Source organism: Oxyura jamaicensis, chromosome Z (assembly GCF_011077185.1).
Source record: "Oxyura jamaicensis isolate SHBP4307 breed ruddy duck chromosome Z, BPBGC_Ojam_1.0, whole genome shotgun sequence".
In the NCBI taxonomy this organism is placed as follows: domain Eukaryota; kingdom Metazoa; phylum Chordata; class Aves; order Anseriformes; family Anatidae; genus Oxyura; species Oxyura jamaicensis.
This window is the reverse complement of record NC_048926.1, coordinates 52,380,105-52,396,913: the sequence shown is the minus strand read 5'-3', so window position 1 is coordinate 52,396,913 and position 16,809 is coordinate 52,380,105. Positions and strand designations below refer to the sequence as shown.

Sequence of the window (16,809 nt, the reverse complement as noted above, 5' to 3'; positions counted from 1 at the left end):
CCGCCCGCCATGCTGCCCCCGGGGCTGCTCCGCCGACCCCTCGCCGCCGCCGCCGCCCGCCTGTGCGGGGCGCGGGGCCGCCCGCAGGTGAGGGCCGGGCCGGGGCAGAGGAGGGCCGGGAAGGGCAGGGAAGGGCAGGGGACGCCCTTGGGAGGCAGGGGCGCTGTCTTGGCCGCGGCTTTCCTAGGTGGGGGGCGAGAGCCCGTTGCTGGTTATTCAGGCAGCCGCAGAAGCGAGGCTGGGGTTTTACGTGGCGTGGATGGGAAAACTGTGCTCCAGCAGCCCTTGGGAGGCTGCCAGCTAAGGGCAAGGAGGCCGGGTTTAGCAGCGTCTTGCTAGAAGGAAGCAATCTCTCCCCAGGCGTTTGCTTCTTTCCGTTTTTTATGCCAGCAATCTATAAGTTGTCAATACCGAGTTAGGGCTGGAAGCGTGTTGCAGTAGTTGGCTGTGTTTCCTTAGTGCTCGTAGGAATGTAACGTAGTCTGGTGAGGTATTGGGCTAAACAGTGCCAAGAGAAGCGATGTTTTAATGCAGAATTGTAAATCGGTATTAACTTATTATTATTTTATGCAGTTGAACACTGTAAGTCTCCACAGCAAAATTAATAATGGTCCCTGGTTTAGTCAGTACTTGGCATTAAACTCTAAATTTACATATCGAAGGCATATTAAGAAGCGTATTGCAGGGGGTGGCCATCAAGATGTCTGGTTCGCTTTTGTACTCACAAGCAGCCAAGGCAAGAGCATGCCCTGCAGAGGGAAATGAATGAGCGACCTGGCAGGCAGCACGTACCCTGCTCCCACTTCTGTCAAGTTGGCCCTTGGCTCACCTGCCGTGGCATCTTTTCCGTGGCAGAGGACTTGGTCATGGCCGGCATACCCTGGTGCCAGTGGTTCTGGGAAGACCCCGTGAGACCCCGGTGAGGAAAGGAACCCCCCCTTTCTTTTTAATGGGTAATAATTAAACAGCTCATTTTGACAAAGGAAGCGTGACGGTCTGTTGCACTGCCAAAAGGAATTGCAGCAAATAGTGCACGTGGGAAGTATTTCCAAAGGAAAAAGTCACAGGGTACTCTTGCAGTGGAGGTCAAGAAGCATTCCCTCTCCCAGTCCCCAGTAAAAACAAAACCAAAAAAAAAAAAAAAAAAACACCTGTGCCTCACCGTAAAACAAAACGTCTAGAAATGAGACAGAAGATGGTTTTCTGGCGTGAGAATTAGTTTGTTACTCTTCTTAACGTTTTCTCTTAGGTACTCGCATCCCTTGCTACAGGTCCCAGACAAAGTAATGGCATTTTCTATGAAATTCGCACATACGATGTTAAGCCATCGAGGATGAAGGAGTTTGTGGAACTGGTCAATAAGCATTTCCACCTTCGCACAGCTCACTCAGAGCTGGTGGGACTCTGGACTGTGGAGCTGGGAGCGATGAATAAAGCTGTCCATGTGTGGAAGTATGGTACGCTCGGCATCCCTCTGCGTGCTCTGTGTGCCAGCAAGGGGTCTGCTTACGTGGCGTTTGTTTGTTGCTCTTACGATAAGTAGCCAAGCATCAGAAAAAAAAAAAAAAAAAGATATTACCATACTGATTACTGAAAAAAAAAAAAGCACTGTAGGACAATTTTGATGTGTTGGGACGAAAGGATTACAGCTGTTCCTACAGGGTGGTCTTTGTGCCTCACAGGTGTATGAGATGAACTGCAGCAGAGTGCTTTGTCTGTGGTAGGTGTCTTGCTTAGGGCCAGCTCCCAGACCACTATGTCTTCACAATCTCAAAATGGATGGAACAAGGACTGAGACGTCCTCAATAAGATAATGCAGATAACTGCAGACAGTATATATACAAGTGTCTGTATGTGTTTATACAGAATCACGCACGTATAATTGTTCCCAAGTTTTAGATGAGCATAGTTCAAGGTTAGCTCAGTCACTCCCCTAAAACAGAAGAGCACACAGTTTGTGTGGTTAGGCTCCTGAAGCTACGCTGTGCTGAGCTGGAAAGCTGCTCCACCAGCTCTGCCATCCTACGTGCGTGAAGTGCTCCGTTGCTGTAGCGATGGTTGCAACAGGCTGCTGGCACTGTAAGCAGCTTCGTACGTTGTTGGAGTCAGTGCTGTCTGCCACGTGCATCTGTGGTTAAGAAATACCCTGCTTCTTAGAATTTTCTGCACTATTCTGTTGTTCCTTTTTCTAAAAAAAAATCTGAATAGTTTCTGAGAGACTTTTTAAATGGAAAACTAAGGAAAAATAAAATTATTTTTATTTCATAATTATATGTGTAAGGTTCAACATCCTTTCTCCTTGTCTCATCAGTCCCCTTCTTAAATGTAATTAAGGAAAGTAATTAAGGAAACCTATTACATTTTTCCTCTGAATACCAAAATACTGATGTTCATCAAGGATCTTTCCAGTCTCTCGTGCTGCATCTTTCTCATACTGGCTGATGTAGCATTAAGTAGGTTTTTTTCATATTTTTTCCCCTCTCTTACAGATAATTTTGCCCACAGAACAGCAGTGCGGAAGGCACTAGCCAACGACAAGGACTGGCAGGAAAAATTCATCTCTCCAGCGCTTACCTGTATAGAGAAGCAGCACAATGAAGTTGCTTATCTGGTACCCTGGTGTCAGCTTGGGAAACCTTCAAAAGAAGGGGGTGAGCTTATCTTCTCTCTTACTGATTAAAGTTACTGGTTCTGACTGACCGACTAACAAAAAACAGCTTAAAATTTAAACCAGGTATTACATGATTTTATAACCCTTTATGTAACAAGTGCATATACATACACTCGTGAAAGAGGTGTCGTAATACGGATAAGGTAGAAAGAGGTAGAAAGTTTTTACAAATGGCTTTGTACTAACTTACGTCAAAAGCAAGAGCCCCAGTTTTAAGGCTGTAAAACGTTGTGTGAGTCACATAAATAAACATGCAGAATGACAACTTCACAATGATGTTCTGAACAGTCATCCTGGACTTGCTCTGTCCATCTGTCAGTGAGGGGATGTTTCCTAGAAACATTTTTTAAAAATGGTTGTTCTGTTTCACAGTGGTTTTTGTCATTTGTCAATTTCTTTTGATGTTACTGCTTCTTTTGCATAATTGTTTTAAGAACAACAAAGACCCCGCCCAAACCTACTTTTTAAAGATACATAGAAGTCAAGTGTCTTTTGTAGATCATAGATTAGGTTTAGATGTCGTGTCTCTATATAGTCTTTCTGTAGCAAATGTGATATTAATAGTATTGACTACCCACTTACTGAGGAAAATTTGCGGACTTTGTAGTCTATCCCATGGAAAGATGTTGAATAGGCCCTCCTTTACCCCTCTATGCATACAGTAACCTTTGTTCTTTATTTCTGAGAGATTGTGAATTTTATGCTGTTACAATTGGATTTAAAAGCAGTCCAGTTTTCTGTTAAAATTGGATACCTGACTATTCTAATACTTAATTCCCATTTTAATGTTTGTACTTTTTTTAATCTCCAGCCCGTATTTGGAGAACAATACCAGGCAATACCTTGCTATAACAATTGTCCAGATTTCTGTTAAAGTGTTAACAAGTGTGATAGAGTAACTATGTGAATGGAAAGGAGGCAGGTAACGTTTTTTAGCAGGACTAGAGTTTTTTGGGATATCATGCTGTTTGTCTGCAAGCAAGGCAGATTGTTTGGCAGAGCAGAGATGGTAATCTAGTTATGGTCTATTGTTTCACAGAATCACAGAATAGTCTAGGTTGGAAGAGACCTCCAAGATCACGGAGTCCAACCTCTGACCTAACACTAACAAGTCCTCCACTAACCCATATCCCTAAGCTCTGCATCTAAACACCTCTGAAAGACCTCCAGGGATGGTGACCCAACCACTTCCCTGGGAAGCCCATTCCAACGCCTAACAACCCGTTCAGTAAAGAAATTCTTCCTAATATCCGACCTAAACCTCCCCTGGCGCAACTTTAGCCCATTCCCCCTCGTCCTGTCACCAGGCACGTGGGAGAATAGACCAACCGCCACCTCGCTACAGCCTCCTGTAAGGTACCTGTAGAGAATGATAAGGTCTCCCCTGAGCCTTCTCTTCTCCAGGCTGAACAACCCCAGATCCCCTAGCTGTTCCTCGTAAGACTTGTCCTCCAGACACCTCACCAGCTTCAAATCTTGATGCAACCAGCTGTCAAGATTCAAAGGGGTTTATAATGTCATAAACCCCAGCTCCAGAAAACATAACTAGTCTTAGAAAAGGCCACCTTGCATATTTCAGCCATCACAAACTTACCAAGTATAAGTATTTGTGATTTCTGCAAAGTACACTGAACTGCTGTGAATCTTCATGCGACCATTTCCCTTTAAGCTGAGCTTTGTGTGAATCCTTTTGTACCTCTGGGTCGCAGAGCTTTTATGTAGACTTGAAACGGTTCCACTTGAAGAGCCACTTCCCTGTGCTCCTCTGGAAGCTGTGAGATGATGTGTGGGCTGGGAGGAAGGGGGCAGTTTGGTGGCCTGCCCACCCCAAATGGCAGGGAATTGCACTGCTGGTTTCACAATGGCTACATTATGGCTGTGAAAGACTGAGAAACAGTGTATTAAGTTTTATTTCCTTCCTTGAGTTTGTCTTTGTCTTTACCTCCAGGTGTATATGAGTGGGTTACTTTCCAGATGAAACCTGGTGGGCCAGCTCTGTGGGGTGAATCGTTCCAGGCTGCAATCAATGCTCACATCAACACAGGCTACACTAAGCTGATTGGTGTTTTCCACACAGAGTATGGGTTACTTAACACAGGTAAAATACTGCTCACTTTCTGATAAAGATTTGGGAATGGTGACTGGGGGAGAAGGGGTGGGAAAAGTGGGAGAAACCCATGTCCTGACTCACGATTGGATAGCTTGATAAAAAAAAAATGTTGGTATGGATCACAGAAGTCCTGCAAACAGTCCTTGAACCCAGCTTTGTGTATTGGGTTATATGCTTAAGCCAGGTGGTGCTGTTTTAAATGGTTCTCAGATCTGATGTTCAAGAGTCAAACCTTTTAAAGGCTCAGCAACAGATTGTCTCTCCACATACTCGCCTGGTGAATTGTTTCTGCTAGATGCAAGGCATCCAACATGAGAGGGTGGAAAACTAGGACGTGCATATTGTATTACAACAGTAACAATATTTAGCTGCCTTTATTTGTACTTTCCAGTCCATGTGATCTGGTGGAACGAGAGCCCAGATCACCGGGCAGCAGGAAGGCACAGAGCCCATGAAGATGCCAGAGTGGTAGCAGCTGGTAAGAGATGTTGGCTCTCACTGCTGAGGAAAGTATTACTCCTCATTGGATTTCTTTCATAATTAAATGTGCGTTTCATTGCAGTACGGGACAGCGTCAGGTTCTTGGAATCCCAGCACAACATGCTGATGGTTCCTCTGGCATGCTCACCCCTGAAGTAACCTTCCCCTAAACAACGTGACTGATGGCAGAAAAGACAAGATGAAAGCACCGCCAACAAGTACCGCCGCATGGATTGTCGTACCCTCATGAACTGTGTGGTTTGTTCTTCAGTTTACAGTGAATGGATGCAAAATGCTGAAACACCAAAGAAAATTAGTAAGATCCTGCACATGATAGTTTATGGTGATGTTTCTACATCTCCAGAAATAGAACATGAAAATTAACTTTGCAGATCTTTTATTTTAACACCTCACTTCTTAAAACTTTTCTGCGTTTACTAATAGGCCCCAGTAAGTAAAGTGTTTTCCAAGGTTACAATGCAGGGTGGTATCTGCAGGGTGGTATCATTTTCATCATGCACACTGGCGACTCCTGTAATCATTGCATCATGGCTATTACGTATAGTCTTAAGAATGAGTGCCCCTATATCCTTGTAACACGGTTATGTTTCTTCAGACATCTCATTGGGATGCTTTATATTAATTCTTCGTAATGTAAAATTTCAGCGTGGCTACAGTTGTGCCAAGGAGGTGCTGCAGTGAAGCTGGTTAGGTGGCGTTCTGATGGAGTCTGCCCTGACTTCAGTCCTTTCATTTCGTATTCAGTAAGCACTTCCACAAAGCTAGCTTTGAGGAAGTATTTTAATAGTTACTTAGGGTGCTGAAATTTACAAACTTGTATCTCAAATTCAGCGCATCTATACATGCTTACATTCTTTGAAATACTGTCTGCCAGATTGTTAAAAGCCAAATAAATTTGCATAAAGAATGAAATTTTAGTGTTTGCATCTCCAGCTCTTTTTGGTTTTGACCCGTGATAAACCCCATTCTCCCAAGCACAGCCTTCTGCAGGTTTTGCATTTTGGTCATCAACAGGCCTGGCAGCAGCTGCAGTGGAGGCACTAAGCTGCTTTGTGATTTGCTAGAGCAGAGAGCACATGGGGTGAGATGTCTCTTAGATTTTGTGTACAGTGAAAAGCACCCTCTGCTGAAATGCGAAGGTCGGTAATTGGCAGTGCACGCAGGAGGCTTTTCCACAGTTTGTTCACTGACCTGTGATAAGCAACTGATTTCACTTTACCAAAGTATCTGTGTGCAGCTTGCCTAATGATGGTTGTTGCTTCTGTCGAGTGCATTAAGGTCTCGTGGAAAGCACTAGGAAAAAAAAAAGGTCATTGTGCAGGTCATTGTGCTGGTGTCCAAGCTGAGTGGATGGGATCCAGCTGCGGTGTAATGTAGCGTTAACAGGTCACAAGTTTTACTCCAGTCTTCATCCTGTCTCCCCGTGACAGGGGGACCTCTAGCGTTCTCAGGGTGCACAGCAGACTAGTTCAGAGACCCCTGACTTATCTTTTACAAAAAATTTTTTAAAGGTATAAATGACTGATAAACCATCACTAGCACATCGATTTAGAATGTGGTCTTGTAGCAGTTAAAAGGGGGCTATTTGTTTTTCTTGAGCAAAAACATGCATTAGAATGTACAAGGAATTAATAAGACTTTTTGCACACAAATGCAACAAATTACTTGTTTATTAACTGACATGAAAAACAGCCAAGTATTACAAAAAGACTAAAATTTCATAATAAAACTATTCTATCACAAACACTTCAAGTGATGAATACTCAGAATGTTGGAGATGTAACTGTATTCCAAAGTTTGTATTTTTTTGTGGCACAAAGTCGATGCATAAAGCACACTACCCAAATTGCAGGCTGAACACTGTATTAAGGCAGCAGAAACAGGTCATTTCAATGGGCTTCTTGAGAAGAATTTTTGAGAAGAGTGGAACTCAAAGAATTGGTGGGATTCTGGAACTTAATGGCTCAATAGTGGGAGAACAGGCAGTAAAAAGCCAACATTTTAAAACGAGTTTTCCTTTCAGCAATCGGATCATTGTTCTGCTTTCATTTCTAAAACTGGTGTTCAAAATCAATATATTATTAACTTGAGGGATTGTCCTTTAATTTGATGCTAGCTAGGGTATTTCAGTGCCTTTATACACAAACACAACATTTTGCTTTGTTAGTGAGAACAGGTATCGAATAGCGAAGAGAACGAGCACTTATCAATATAGTTGCACCTTGCTGCACCTCTATGATGGAAATATTCTGGGGCGGGTGCCTGACAGATGATTTGAACATCCAGATAGGTTTGTGGTTCTTAGAAGCTCTGTAGCTGGATTTGACAGTTATACCAATTACTTTTTTTTTTTTTTTTTTTCAGGGTTTGTTGGAAACCTTTTTACTTAATAATTTTAGAAGCTTAAAGTAGCTCTTGCATTTCAAATCTTGGACCATCTCACTTACCTGAAAATAGCAGGTGTCTCACACAAGTATGTACGAATACTTGAATTTGCTCATCAATTATGCATGAAAGTAAGACCAGACCAAAACAGGGTAAAATGAGCTTCTAAGTAGCACTTTCCAAGAGTATATGCATAAATGACACTTTATAGACCAAAGGTGCCAGAACAGCTTTATTTTTTTACTTAATACAAGGCAATTAGAGTGCCTTTTAATACTTCACATAACAGTTATTAGCAAATACAAATATATATACTTTTTTTTCGCTTTTAATGAAAAAGTCCATTTAAGGATTTAACTCAGAAATTTCAGTTGTGAAATCTCACTAGATTTTTGCAAAGTTAATAGATATTCCAGTGCAAAAATAGATCCCATTACAGATAGCATAAAGTGCTTGGAATGAAGGACCAACTATAATTCAGGAGGCAAGGATAAGCGCAAAGTGGCGGTTTAACCATGGGGAAAAAGTATAACAACTCTTACTGAAATACAAGTGTACTACAAAGAGGGATGCAACATTTCAACAGTAATACAGTTCAAAATAAGTTAACACCTCAGTGCAGCTTCATTATAATGAGTGGTTCATAATCATACTGTATGTGACTAGAGTGATTTTTTCCCTATAAACTGTTACTAAGGGTAGACAAATTGTTGTCTGGATTTACTCCATGACAAATCTGCATGAGAGTTGTATTAAGCTGTCTGTTCAGTATGACTACAAACAAAATGGACTAGAGTTGTGGAACAGTTCAGTTAATATCCATGTTTACTGTAAGGTTTTCGTCACAGATACCAGACTACCTGTGGCAGGCTATAAGCATGACAGTCACAGGGCACAGGAACCAATAATGTCTTTTTGGCCAGCTAAGGGAAAAATAAACTGTTGATTCCTGCTAAATTAATCATTTATATGAACAGTTACAAAGAGCAAACCACAGCTCTTTTTTGACCAAATCTGAATCCTCCTAGAACTTGCAGTTTTCTATGTGCACTAGATCTGTGCAATGCAAAATGTAAGCCCTTCACTTCCGTCTCTATGCTGAGATTTTGACTTAATTCTGATTTGTAATCACGATTTCTAGCAGTGGTAAGTCTTCGATACATGCTATTAGTTTACTGATATAATAACCTAGCAGCAGCCTGCTATGGAAAAGTCATGGCTGTAGCTCAGCTGCTTAGTAGTTGTTCTGCACCTAGAAGTTTGGTGCAGACTCATCCTCATGGGGGCAAGGATGCCATAAAGGTAGTAACAAAGTACGTTTTAAGTGAGGTATAACAATCCCCATTACTCTCCTTTCTATCCCCTTAGCAATGTAATATACAGATAAAAAATAATTAGTATGAAAAAGGCACTTGAGCAGAACACGTAGTAACCTATTAACTTTATCCCAAGGTAGAACACAGCAGGGACTGGGGACTTGTGCTAAATATTTAGCTGTCTGTGTAATAAAAATGCTGTATTGGTCAATGTTACCATGTACACCTGGAAATACGTAATCGGCCTTAAGGCTCATTCCAGCCTCCTCACTGCTTGTTGGGCTGCTATGGGCATTCACAGAAGAAAGTGGTCCGTGACTTGTTCATGGTGGAGTAGCATTAAAAACTAGTGCAGAACTTGTACAGGTATTTAAGACAGAGGCACGATGTACAGGAATAGCCCAGGAACTACTACGATTGGGTTCAAACCACATACTGAACCTATTTCTGAACTTTGTATGTAAAAGCAAGACAGAAGGGCCCATAAGTTTATTAATGAAAGCATACTCTCCCACAACTGTTGTACAGGATGAACAAGAATTGCTTGTTCTCACCACATTAATCTCCCCTGTATTATTAATCTGTCTTTGTAAAACTTTAAAAATTGACTGATGGCAATTTGTCGCACTACTACTTTGAACTATCTTGTTCAAGATGATTTTTTTAATGAAGCAGTTTCTTGCATGAATATGGGTGTGTTCTCCAGTTAGGGATCACCTAATGACTGAAACTATACTGCACAACAGAAGTACAAACTTGAACATTAATCTAACATTATATAAGCTTCCAACAGGGAAAACTTCAGGTGAACAACTTGCAGTAATTCCAGATACAGGTTGATTGCAAGAACGTGGAACTCGCCAAGATCATGAACATAGCTATCACTGAATGGAGAACGAGAGCATAGCATTGCAGGCGTAACGTAAAGAAATACTGTGGCTACAAAGATCAAGTGAAAGCACTTTCAATCCCTAATTATGCTACCTACTTATTTAAAGTCATATAAATAATACTGTTAAAAAAAAAAAAAAAAAGACCTACATTTCTAGTTTTATCTGGCAAAGCCAGAAATGGCAACACTTGTGCTAAGCAATAACTTTAGTTGATGGGTACCATTCTGGTGCAAAGCAGGGGTTAAAGAGCAGACGTTACGTATCTGAGCGACGTATCATGATTTAGAATTTGCTCTTGGTATTAGCAGCTTGTACAACTACTGAGTTTGCTGTTGTGGTCAGAACCCTGCTTCTCACCTACTTCTTCTGCTAGGTGTTCATGCAGCTGCTGCAGTACCTCGAAGGAGCAGGAGAGTACTCAGCTACAAAAAAACCTAGTCGGAGTAGGTTACTGGTTGTGATGCTGGTGGGACAATCCTGTGCATTTGTAGGGTTCACAGTTCTACATATCCCCACCCTCTAAAATAGATGTATGGATATGATGGCCCATCTCTTGCCATCCCATCTGCACAGCACTGCTTTGTGGGCCCTGATTTGTCACCAACTGACCTACACCAGTCTAGGAAAAGAAGCTGGTCAGGTAAGTTTTTACAAACTCAGGCCACAAGGCTGGCGACTTTTCTTGCCACTGACTGTCCCGGTGCATTCATTGCCAGCAATGGATGTAGCACCAGGGAATTCCTACTCCTGACATGCATGTTTTCAAGAGTGAAACATGCATGTCTTTAGAATATCAATAAATAACCACTGGCCATGATTCCTCGATGAACTGTTTTTTGCAACCCTAGCAAAACATACTGTACAGGACAAGATACAGTATGGATGAAAGCCCGCAGCATCTGATGGGTGCTTTACCACAGCTTCACAGAGTTGTACTGTAAATGAGCTAAATTCAAGTCTTTCACTTAAGAACAGTACAAGACGACTCCACGAGGCACTGCCCCTAAAATGGAATTTTGTTTTCATTGCATTGAATTGCATTGCATTGAATGGTTATCAGTAGAGTGTCCAGTTTCTCTCCCTCTAGCTTCTTCTTTGGGAGTAACCTATCCCCAAGCAAAGGATGTTTGCATTCTGCTCATCATTTCTTGGTTGAAATTGGCTCACACGCAACTTTCTTTTACCTTCTCATCTTGCAGAAAGGAATTAAGGATTGCAATGTCTACCACAGTTTGGTTTTTGTGCAATGACAGGTCCTTAGTGTGGTCGTCGTCACTTTGGTCCTTAGCAAAATTTACAAATACCTGCAAGGAAAAAGGCCATGTGTAACATCAGTCTAGATTTTTGTTAGTTCAGGGGGCACTTCATACCCTGGGCTTTCTGAACTATACCTGGGATTCAGTTTTCCAGCTTGATGAAATGCCTTTACAAGACAGGACTGGAAAATTGGTGGATTTATTCCTACCTCTGCTAGTTTTCGTGCACTGGCTACTAGAAACTTACTTGGTCAAGTGTGGTCTGAGAAACGGAGTAGTCTTCTATGTGGAGTCTCTTTTTGTTCTGGGAGAGAATACTGAATATTCTGGCCAGGGATGATGGTGAGGAGGGAAGCTGGTACTGCAGCATATTCCGATGCTTTTCCTTTAGGACACTTCCAGGGAAGGCATGCCCAAAGAATTCCTCAACAGGCTTCAGGTCTGGGTTTGCCCCTGCAATTCGCACCACGATAGTGTAACCGTCTCCAAACCTGTAAACGAGGGCCAGCAGAGGAATTCATGTGAGTGGCTTCGATACAGATGTGCAGCTTCAAACTCAGCAGCTGTTCCCATAGCCAAAAAGCAATGGGAATGCTGCATGAGGGATTAAGTCTAACTGTATCTCCCTAAAAATGCAAACTGTCGTGGAAGTGAAAAGAAAATAGCTACCTGTTCTTTAGATGCTGGACGCTGCCCAGGCACCTGAATCGCCCATTGACCATTATCGCCATTCGAGTGCACAAGGCTTCGCATTCCTCCATGCTGCAGAAAGAATTAACTTCCTTAGCACTGCGAGAAGTGCTGCAGGGCAGAGCAGCTGAGCGCAGCTTTGCATCCAGCCCCAGCAGATGCAGTAGCAGTGGTATGATACAACGGCGTTGCTACTTGCCTGTGAGATGTAAGCACCACGGATCTCCCCTCTTTGATTACACTCAGAGCACAGTTCCACAGGAAACGACGTGCTTTGGGATCCATCCCTGTTGTTGGCTCATCCTGCAAAATGCATTAAAAAGTAGGTTATGCTGTTCCATTCCACCAACAAACACCTCATGTCTGACATGACCTGGCCATCCTGATTATGCTTATTGGAAAAGCTGAAAATAACCCAAGTTTGACTCATTTTTTAAAATGAGAAAACAATTTATACTCAAAAAGATGATTGCTAATTTAAAATTTGAAGAACTAAGTGCTGTTTATTTTGCAATTATAATATATTGAAATAGCCAGTTCTAAACAAGTTAAACTCAACTAGCTCAAATTTAAACAGAGCACTAGGACTCTTTCATATACTATGAACTTTACTAATCCTAAGGTTTATTCTTCATTTTAATCTAAAGAATCCTAAAACATTTATTTCCAACTTTCATTGAATTATTAAAAACACAGGACTGATTCTCCTAGACAGAACGATTCGCTTGTGCCCAAAAACTAGAAAATGCTGGAAAGCCGTAAATTTTTGTAGGTATAGAAATCTGCAGCAGTGGTGAAGATGATACAGCAGTCAGTAGTCTGGCATCATGTTTGAGACCCACATTTCCCCAGTGATTTTTTAGAAACAGAAGCCAGGAAGCACATTATAGTTTGAGCCTACATTCAAATAGGGAAATTGTTGAAACACAAGATTCCTTGAACACAAGATTCCTTGTGTTCTTTGCTTACATTGAAGTGACTGATGACATATTCAGACATTAGTTGGTCATGAAATATTCAGCCTTCATTTAAGCCCGATTTCTCTGTTTTCAGAAGAAAATGTTAACAAGCAAAGATTGCAAACTCACCAGGAATACCACAGGTGGCCCTCCAATGAGGGCAATTGCTGTGGAGAGCTTGCGCCTGTTACCTCCACTGTAATTGCCTGCATATTTTTCTCCGTATTTCACAAGGCCCAGTTTCCGAATGGCCCATTCACCAACCTAAAAGAGACAGCACAACATCCTCTTAAATTGAGCACAGCTACATTTACACAGTGAGAGTTTCTTTACGAGCTTTAGCTTTATAGTGATTTTTCAGAAGGGTCCCTTATCTGATGCTCCAGTCTGGCATAGATCTAGGTTTTGGAACACCAGGTTCACCTTCAGATCAGAAAATATAAAACCCTGCCCCTGGGGGCCCAGAAAATCCAATGGCTGCATCTTAGTTAGCACAGAATCATGCAATATTCTGAGTTGGAAGGGACCTTCAAAGATCATTGAGTCCAACTCCTGGCTCCACACAGGACAACTGAAAACCAAACCATATGTCTAGGAGCATTGTCCAAATGCTTTTCAAACTCCAGCAGGCTCAGTGCCATGACCACTGCCCTGGGGAGCCTGTCCCAGTGCATGAAGCAAGGCATCAGCTGAACATCAGCGTAGCATCAGGTGATGCTGCCCAAACGATCAGGTACAGATGTTCCACAGCAGTCCCTGTTCTGCAGAACCCAGGACACAAATGGTGAAAGCTACTGATAACCCAATGAGCCAGTATTGAACAGGGTGCTGTACAAGACTGGCAGCTGTCATTATTTGCCTGAAGACTGTTAGCATAAGCCTATGTGTGAACGCTGGAAGAGGAGCAATTCAATGATATGGTGTGATGACTCGAAAAGATGTAGACTGCCACGATACCGTGTGTGTTGTGGGAAGTGTGCATGTGAACAGGAACAGTTAGTCACAGGGGTGGTCCTATGGTGTATCATTTACCTTGCAGACTTCTTTCTCTGGAACACCTCTGAGGAGTGCAAAGAACTCCAAGTGCTCTCGCCCTGTCAGCAGCTCATTAATAGCATCAAACTGTGGGCAGTATCCCATGTTCTGATGGACTTCTTGGATGTTGGACAGAATACTGTGAAAGAAGAACTCCCTTTGTTAGGATTTTACAAATAGGCACCATTTAGATAATAAGAGGAAGGTGAATCAGTGTGTTTGGAATCATTGGACTAACAACAATACAGGATCCTAAAAGTCTGTCTTTGCCCATTTTTTTTTCTTTTCTTTTTATAGATGTGACATTTAAACATGGTAGTGCAGGTATTTAGAAGTGACTAGCAGATTAAATACACCTTTGTAAGTTGCTGAAGTACTTCAGCAGACACAAAAAAAGGCTGATACCAAGAGCTCAAAATTGAAAAGTGTGGCAGCATTTAGACTTACTGAAGTGAAACAAAGGCTGTGAAAGTTGAAGGAGGAAGCAGCAAAGGATTTTCTTTAACACAGAGCAGTGAAAAGATGCATGGTCTTTCACCTGTTCCCTTTGAGGAAAGCTTCTCCTCCTGTCACATCTGTATCACCAGTTAGCATCTTGAAAGTGGATGATTTGCCAGCACCATTTACTCCCAGGAGCCCAAAGCACTGGGGATGTAAAAGAGCAAATGAGCACAGAATCTGAGAACAGGATTCAGTCACATAATTTTCATCACTGACGAGATTGGAGGTGACAAACTCTAAAGACAACCTGAAGGGAGACTTCAGGGCAATTTCTGAACAAACTTCTAGACTTCAATTTCAAGCATAAATCAACAGGCTGGGAAAAAGAATGAACTGTGGCATCACCCTGGTGCCGTGCCACCACAGCATATCTGTGCTAAACCTTGGAGGGTGCCATAGTTTGGCCTCTGGTCCTACAGGTAGCAGAGTTCGCTATCATCTTCAAAGGCAGAGAAAGCCTGAGTCATGAACTACTTCAACTTCCAGGCCATTCCCTTTTGTGCAATTTGAACATAATCTGCTGCTACTATCACCCTACTCTCTGTTGTGCTTTTAAGTACTTCACTAATACCAAAGCGATTAGTTTGGCAAATAAACTTACCTCTCCAGGGGGGATTCCAACACAGATTCTGTCAACTGCTGGCTTTCGCTTCATTCTGTAAATCTGAAAACAGAAAAAAAAGGAACAACAATGTAAAAGATAACTATAACTACAGCCATACATATTCAACACTTCAATATTCTCTGGTTCTGATTCCATTAATCTGTGAGTGAGGATGCTGGTGAACTGCACAGCTTTGCTCCAACATGTCTCAGAAACACAAAACCTTTGTTACCTTGGTCAGCTCCTTGATTTCTAGGATGTCACTCTGTCCTCCTCCACTAATTATTCTCTGTCTCTCTCTGTTTACATCTTCATCTTCATCATTCACAGGAGGCAGTTTGGCATAGACAGGCCTGGAGAGAGCAACATGGTAAAGCCTCAACAGAATGTGACAGGGCCTCCATAGTTCACCTTCTCCCCAGGGCACAGCAGACACCAAGGAAAACTTCACCTGCCTGCTGTGGCGAAGTGGAGCAGACAACCTACCTGGGTTTGATGAAGAACCTGTACTGGATGAGCACGGTGATGAGGAAAAACACTACACCCTCCACGGCCATGGCAAAGAGGTTTCTTCCCACCAAATCCCATGACAGAGGGGACACAAAGCGATTCTCACCTGTGAAGGTAAGAAGAGCACAGTCACCTTTCCAGAGCAATGGGAGCAGGCTATCGTTTCCTCCTGCAGAGCTCACCAGGTCAGGCAGTGGGGGAACTGGAGAGCAACCAGTGAGGAGGGAGGGGCACAGACTACACAAATTCTGGCTGCATAAACACTTCTTGCTGTAGCACAGCTGGGGACGGGCAATTGCTCTTAGGTGAAGGTGATGCGGGCCCTGAGAATCCAGTCTGATGAAGAATTGCTGGCCCACCTTTTCATGAAGCACAAGACAACTGATTCAGGCCTAGCATTTGCATCTCAGAAAAAAAAATAAATAAATAAAATCCAGCTCTCCAGAATCTCTGCAACTCCTTTCACTTGGCCTGATGATCTTCTCCATGTATAGTGACCTCATGTATTTTTAATTAAGGCTCCTAATAACTCGAAGTACTGGCCTAGATCTGCCAGACCTCCTCAATGCTCAACACCTGAACAGGACAGCCAAGGAGACCTACCAGCTTTGATCAGCTCTGCACTGCAAACTATACACTTTCAGTTTCTGAAAACTCAAGAGGAGCAAAGGGTGCTCGTCTGCAGCAGACTCAAGTGTTCCCTCTCCAGTTCATGCCTCTGTGCCTGCAATACACGATTTCACTTACCAAACCTCTCCAGAGCATCAGCCATGGCCTGGTTTTTCACCATGTCAATAAGTCCCCGCCCCAGGCAGAAGTGGGGGAAGATGAGGAAGACGGACTTCAGGATGTCATTGATGTTGTTCAGCTTCTGTTAAGACAAAAATGAAGTGCCAGTGAGCCATCTGAGTAGAGAGCAGCCACCAGCTGCTGAATGTGACACCATGTTGTGAGTGACCCTCCACAGCCCACTAGCGGGACTGGAACCCCACAAAAAATCATGGATTAGAAACATTCTGCCAAGAGCCAGTCCCATGGCTCCTCTGGACAGTCAATGTTGTTCTTTCTTTGCTCAAGATGCTATTAATACTAGCAAACTATACCAAAGGACAGATTCCTCCACATGCTCACAGGTAATGCTAAAAGGCAGTGCCTGCAAATAGCAACACACAGAAAGGCTACAGGTCGTGGAGACAGGACGTGTGGTGGCACAGCCTGGTTATCTCCAGTGGCTGTAGGTAGCCACTCCCCAGTCAATACTGGATGCTCTAATTCTTTGCCTTTGCTGTTTTCTGTTTGGCTTAACCCACTGGTCAGACTGACAGCAGCCTCAAGAGAGGTTTCTGTTCTGTCAGGCACTTATCTTCAAGCAAGTGCA

General features: G+C 42.8%; 2 protein-coding genes across 4 annotated transcripts in view; one reads left to right on the top strand and one right to left on the bottom strand.

Moving 5' to 3' along the window:
- Window positions 1–9: 9 nt before the first annotated feature.
- Window positions 10–6,194, top strand: NIPSNAP3A (nipsnap homolog 3A). Its single transcript, XM_035310206.1, has 6 exons — window positions 10–87; window positions 1,250–1,457; window positions 2,490–2,651; window positions 4,620–4,769; window positions 5,173–5,259; window positions 5,344–6,194. The coding sequence occupies exons 1-6, from the start codon at window positions 10–12 to the stop codon at window positions 5,418–5,420; spliced, it is 762 nt and encodes a 253-aa protein (XP_035166097.1). The 3' UTR covers window positions 5,421–6,194.
- Window positions 6,195–7,881: 1,687 nt separating this feature from the next.
- The window catches only part of ABCA1 (ATP binding cassette subfamily A member 1), a 92,038-nt gene continuing 83,110 nt past the window's right edge, over window positions 7,882–16,809 (bottom strand). For all 3 annotated transcript variants that reach the window (XM_035310190.1, XM_035310192.1, XM_035310191.1), the window contains exons 40-50: window positions 16,179–16,302; window positions 15,408–15,537; window positions 15,154–15,274; window positions 14,919–14,981; window positions 14,355–14,461; window positions 13,814–13,955; window positions 12,911–13,045; window positions 12,022–12,125; window positions 11,802–11,894; window positions 11,380–11,623; window positions 7,882–11,180 (exon numbers count right to left, since the gene is read on the bottom strand). In XM_035310190.1, coding sequence (XP_035166081.1) covers window positions 11,040–11,180; window positions 11,380–11,623; window positions 11,802–11,894; window positions 12,022–12,125; window positions 12,911–13,045; window positions 13,814–13,955; window positions 14,355–14,461; window positions 14,919–14,981; window positions 15,154–15,274; window positions 15,408–15,537; window positions 16,179–16,302 — 1,404 coding nt within the window. In that variant the 3' untranslated portion in view covers window positions 7,882–11,039. The remainder of the gene's footprint in view (window positions 11,181–11,379; window positions 11,624–11,801; window positions 11,895–12,021; window positions 12,126–12,910; window positions 13,046–13,813; window positions 13,956–14,354; window positions 14,462–14,918; window positions 14,982–15,153; window positions 15,275–15,407; window positions 15,538–16,178; window positions 16,303–16,809) is intronic.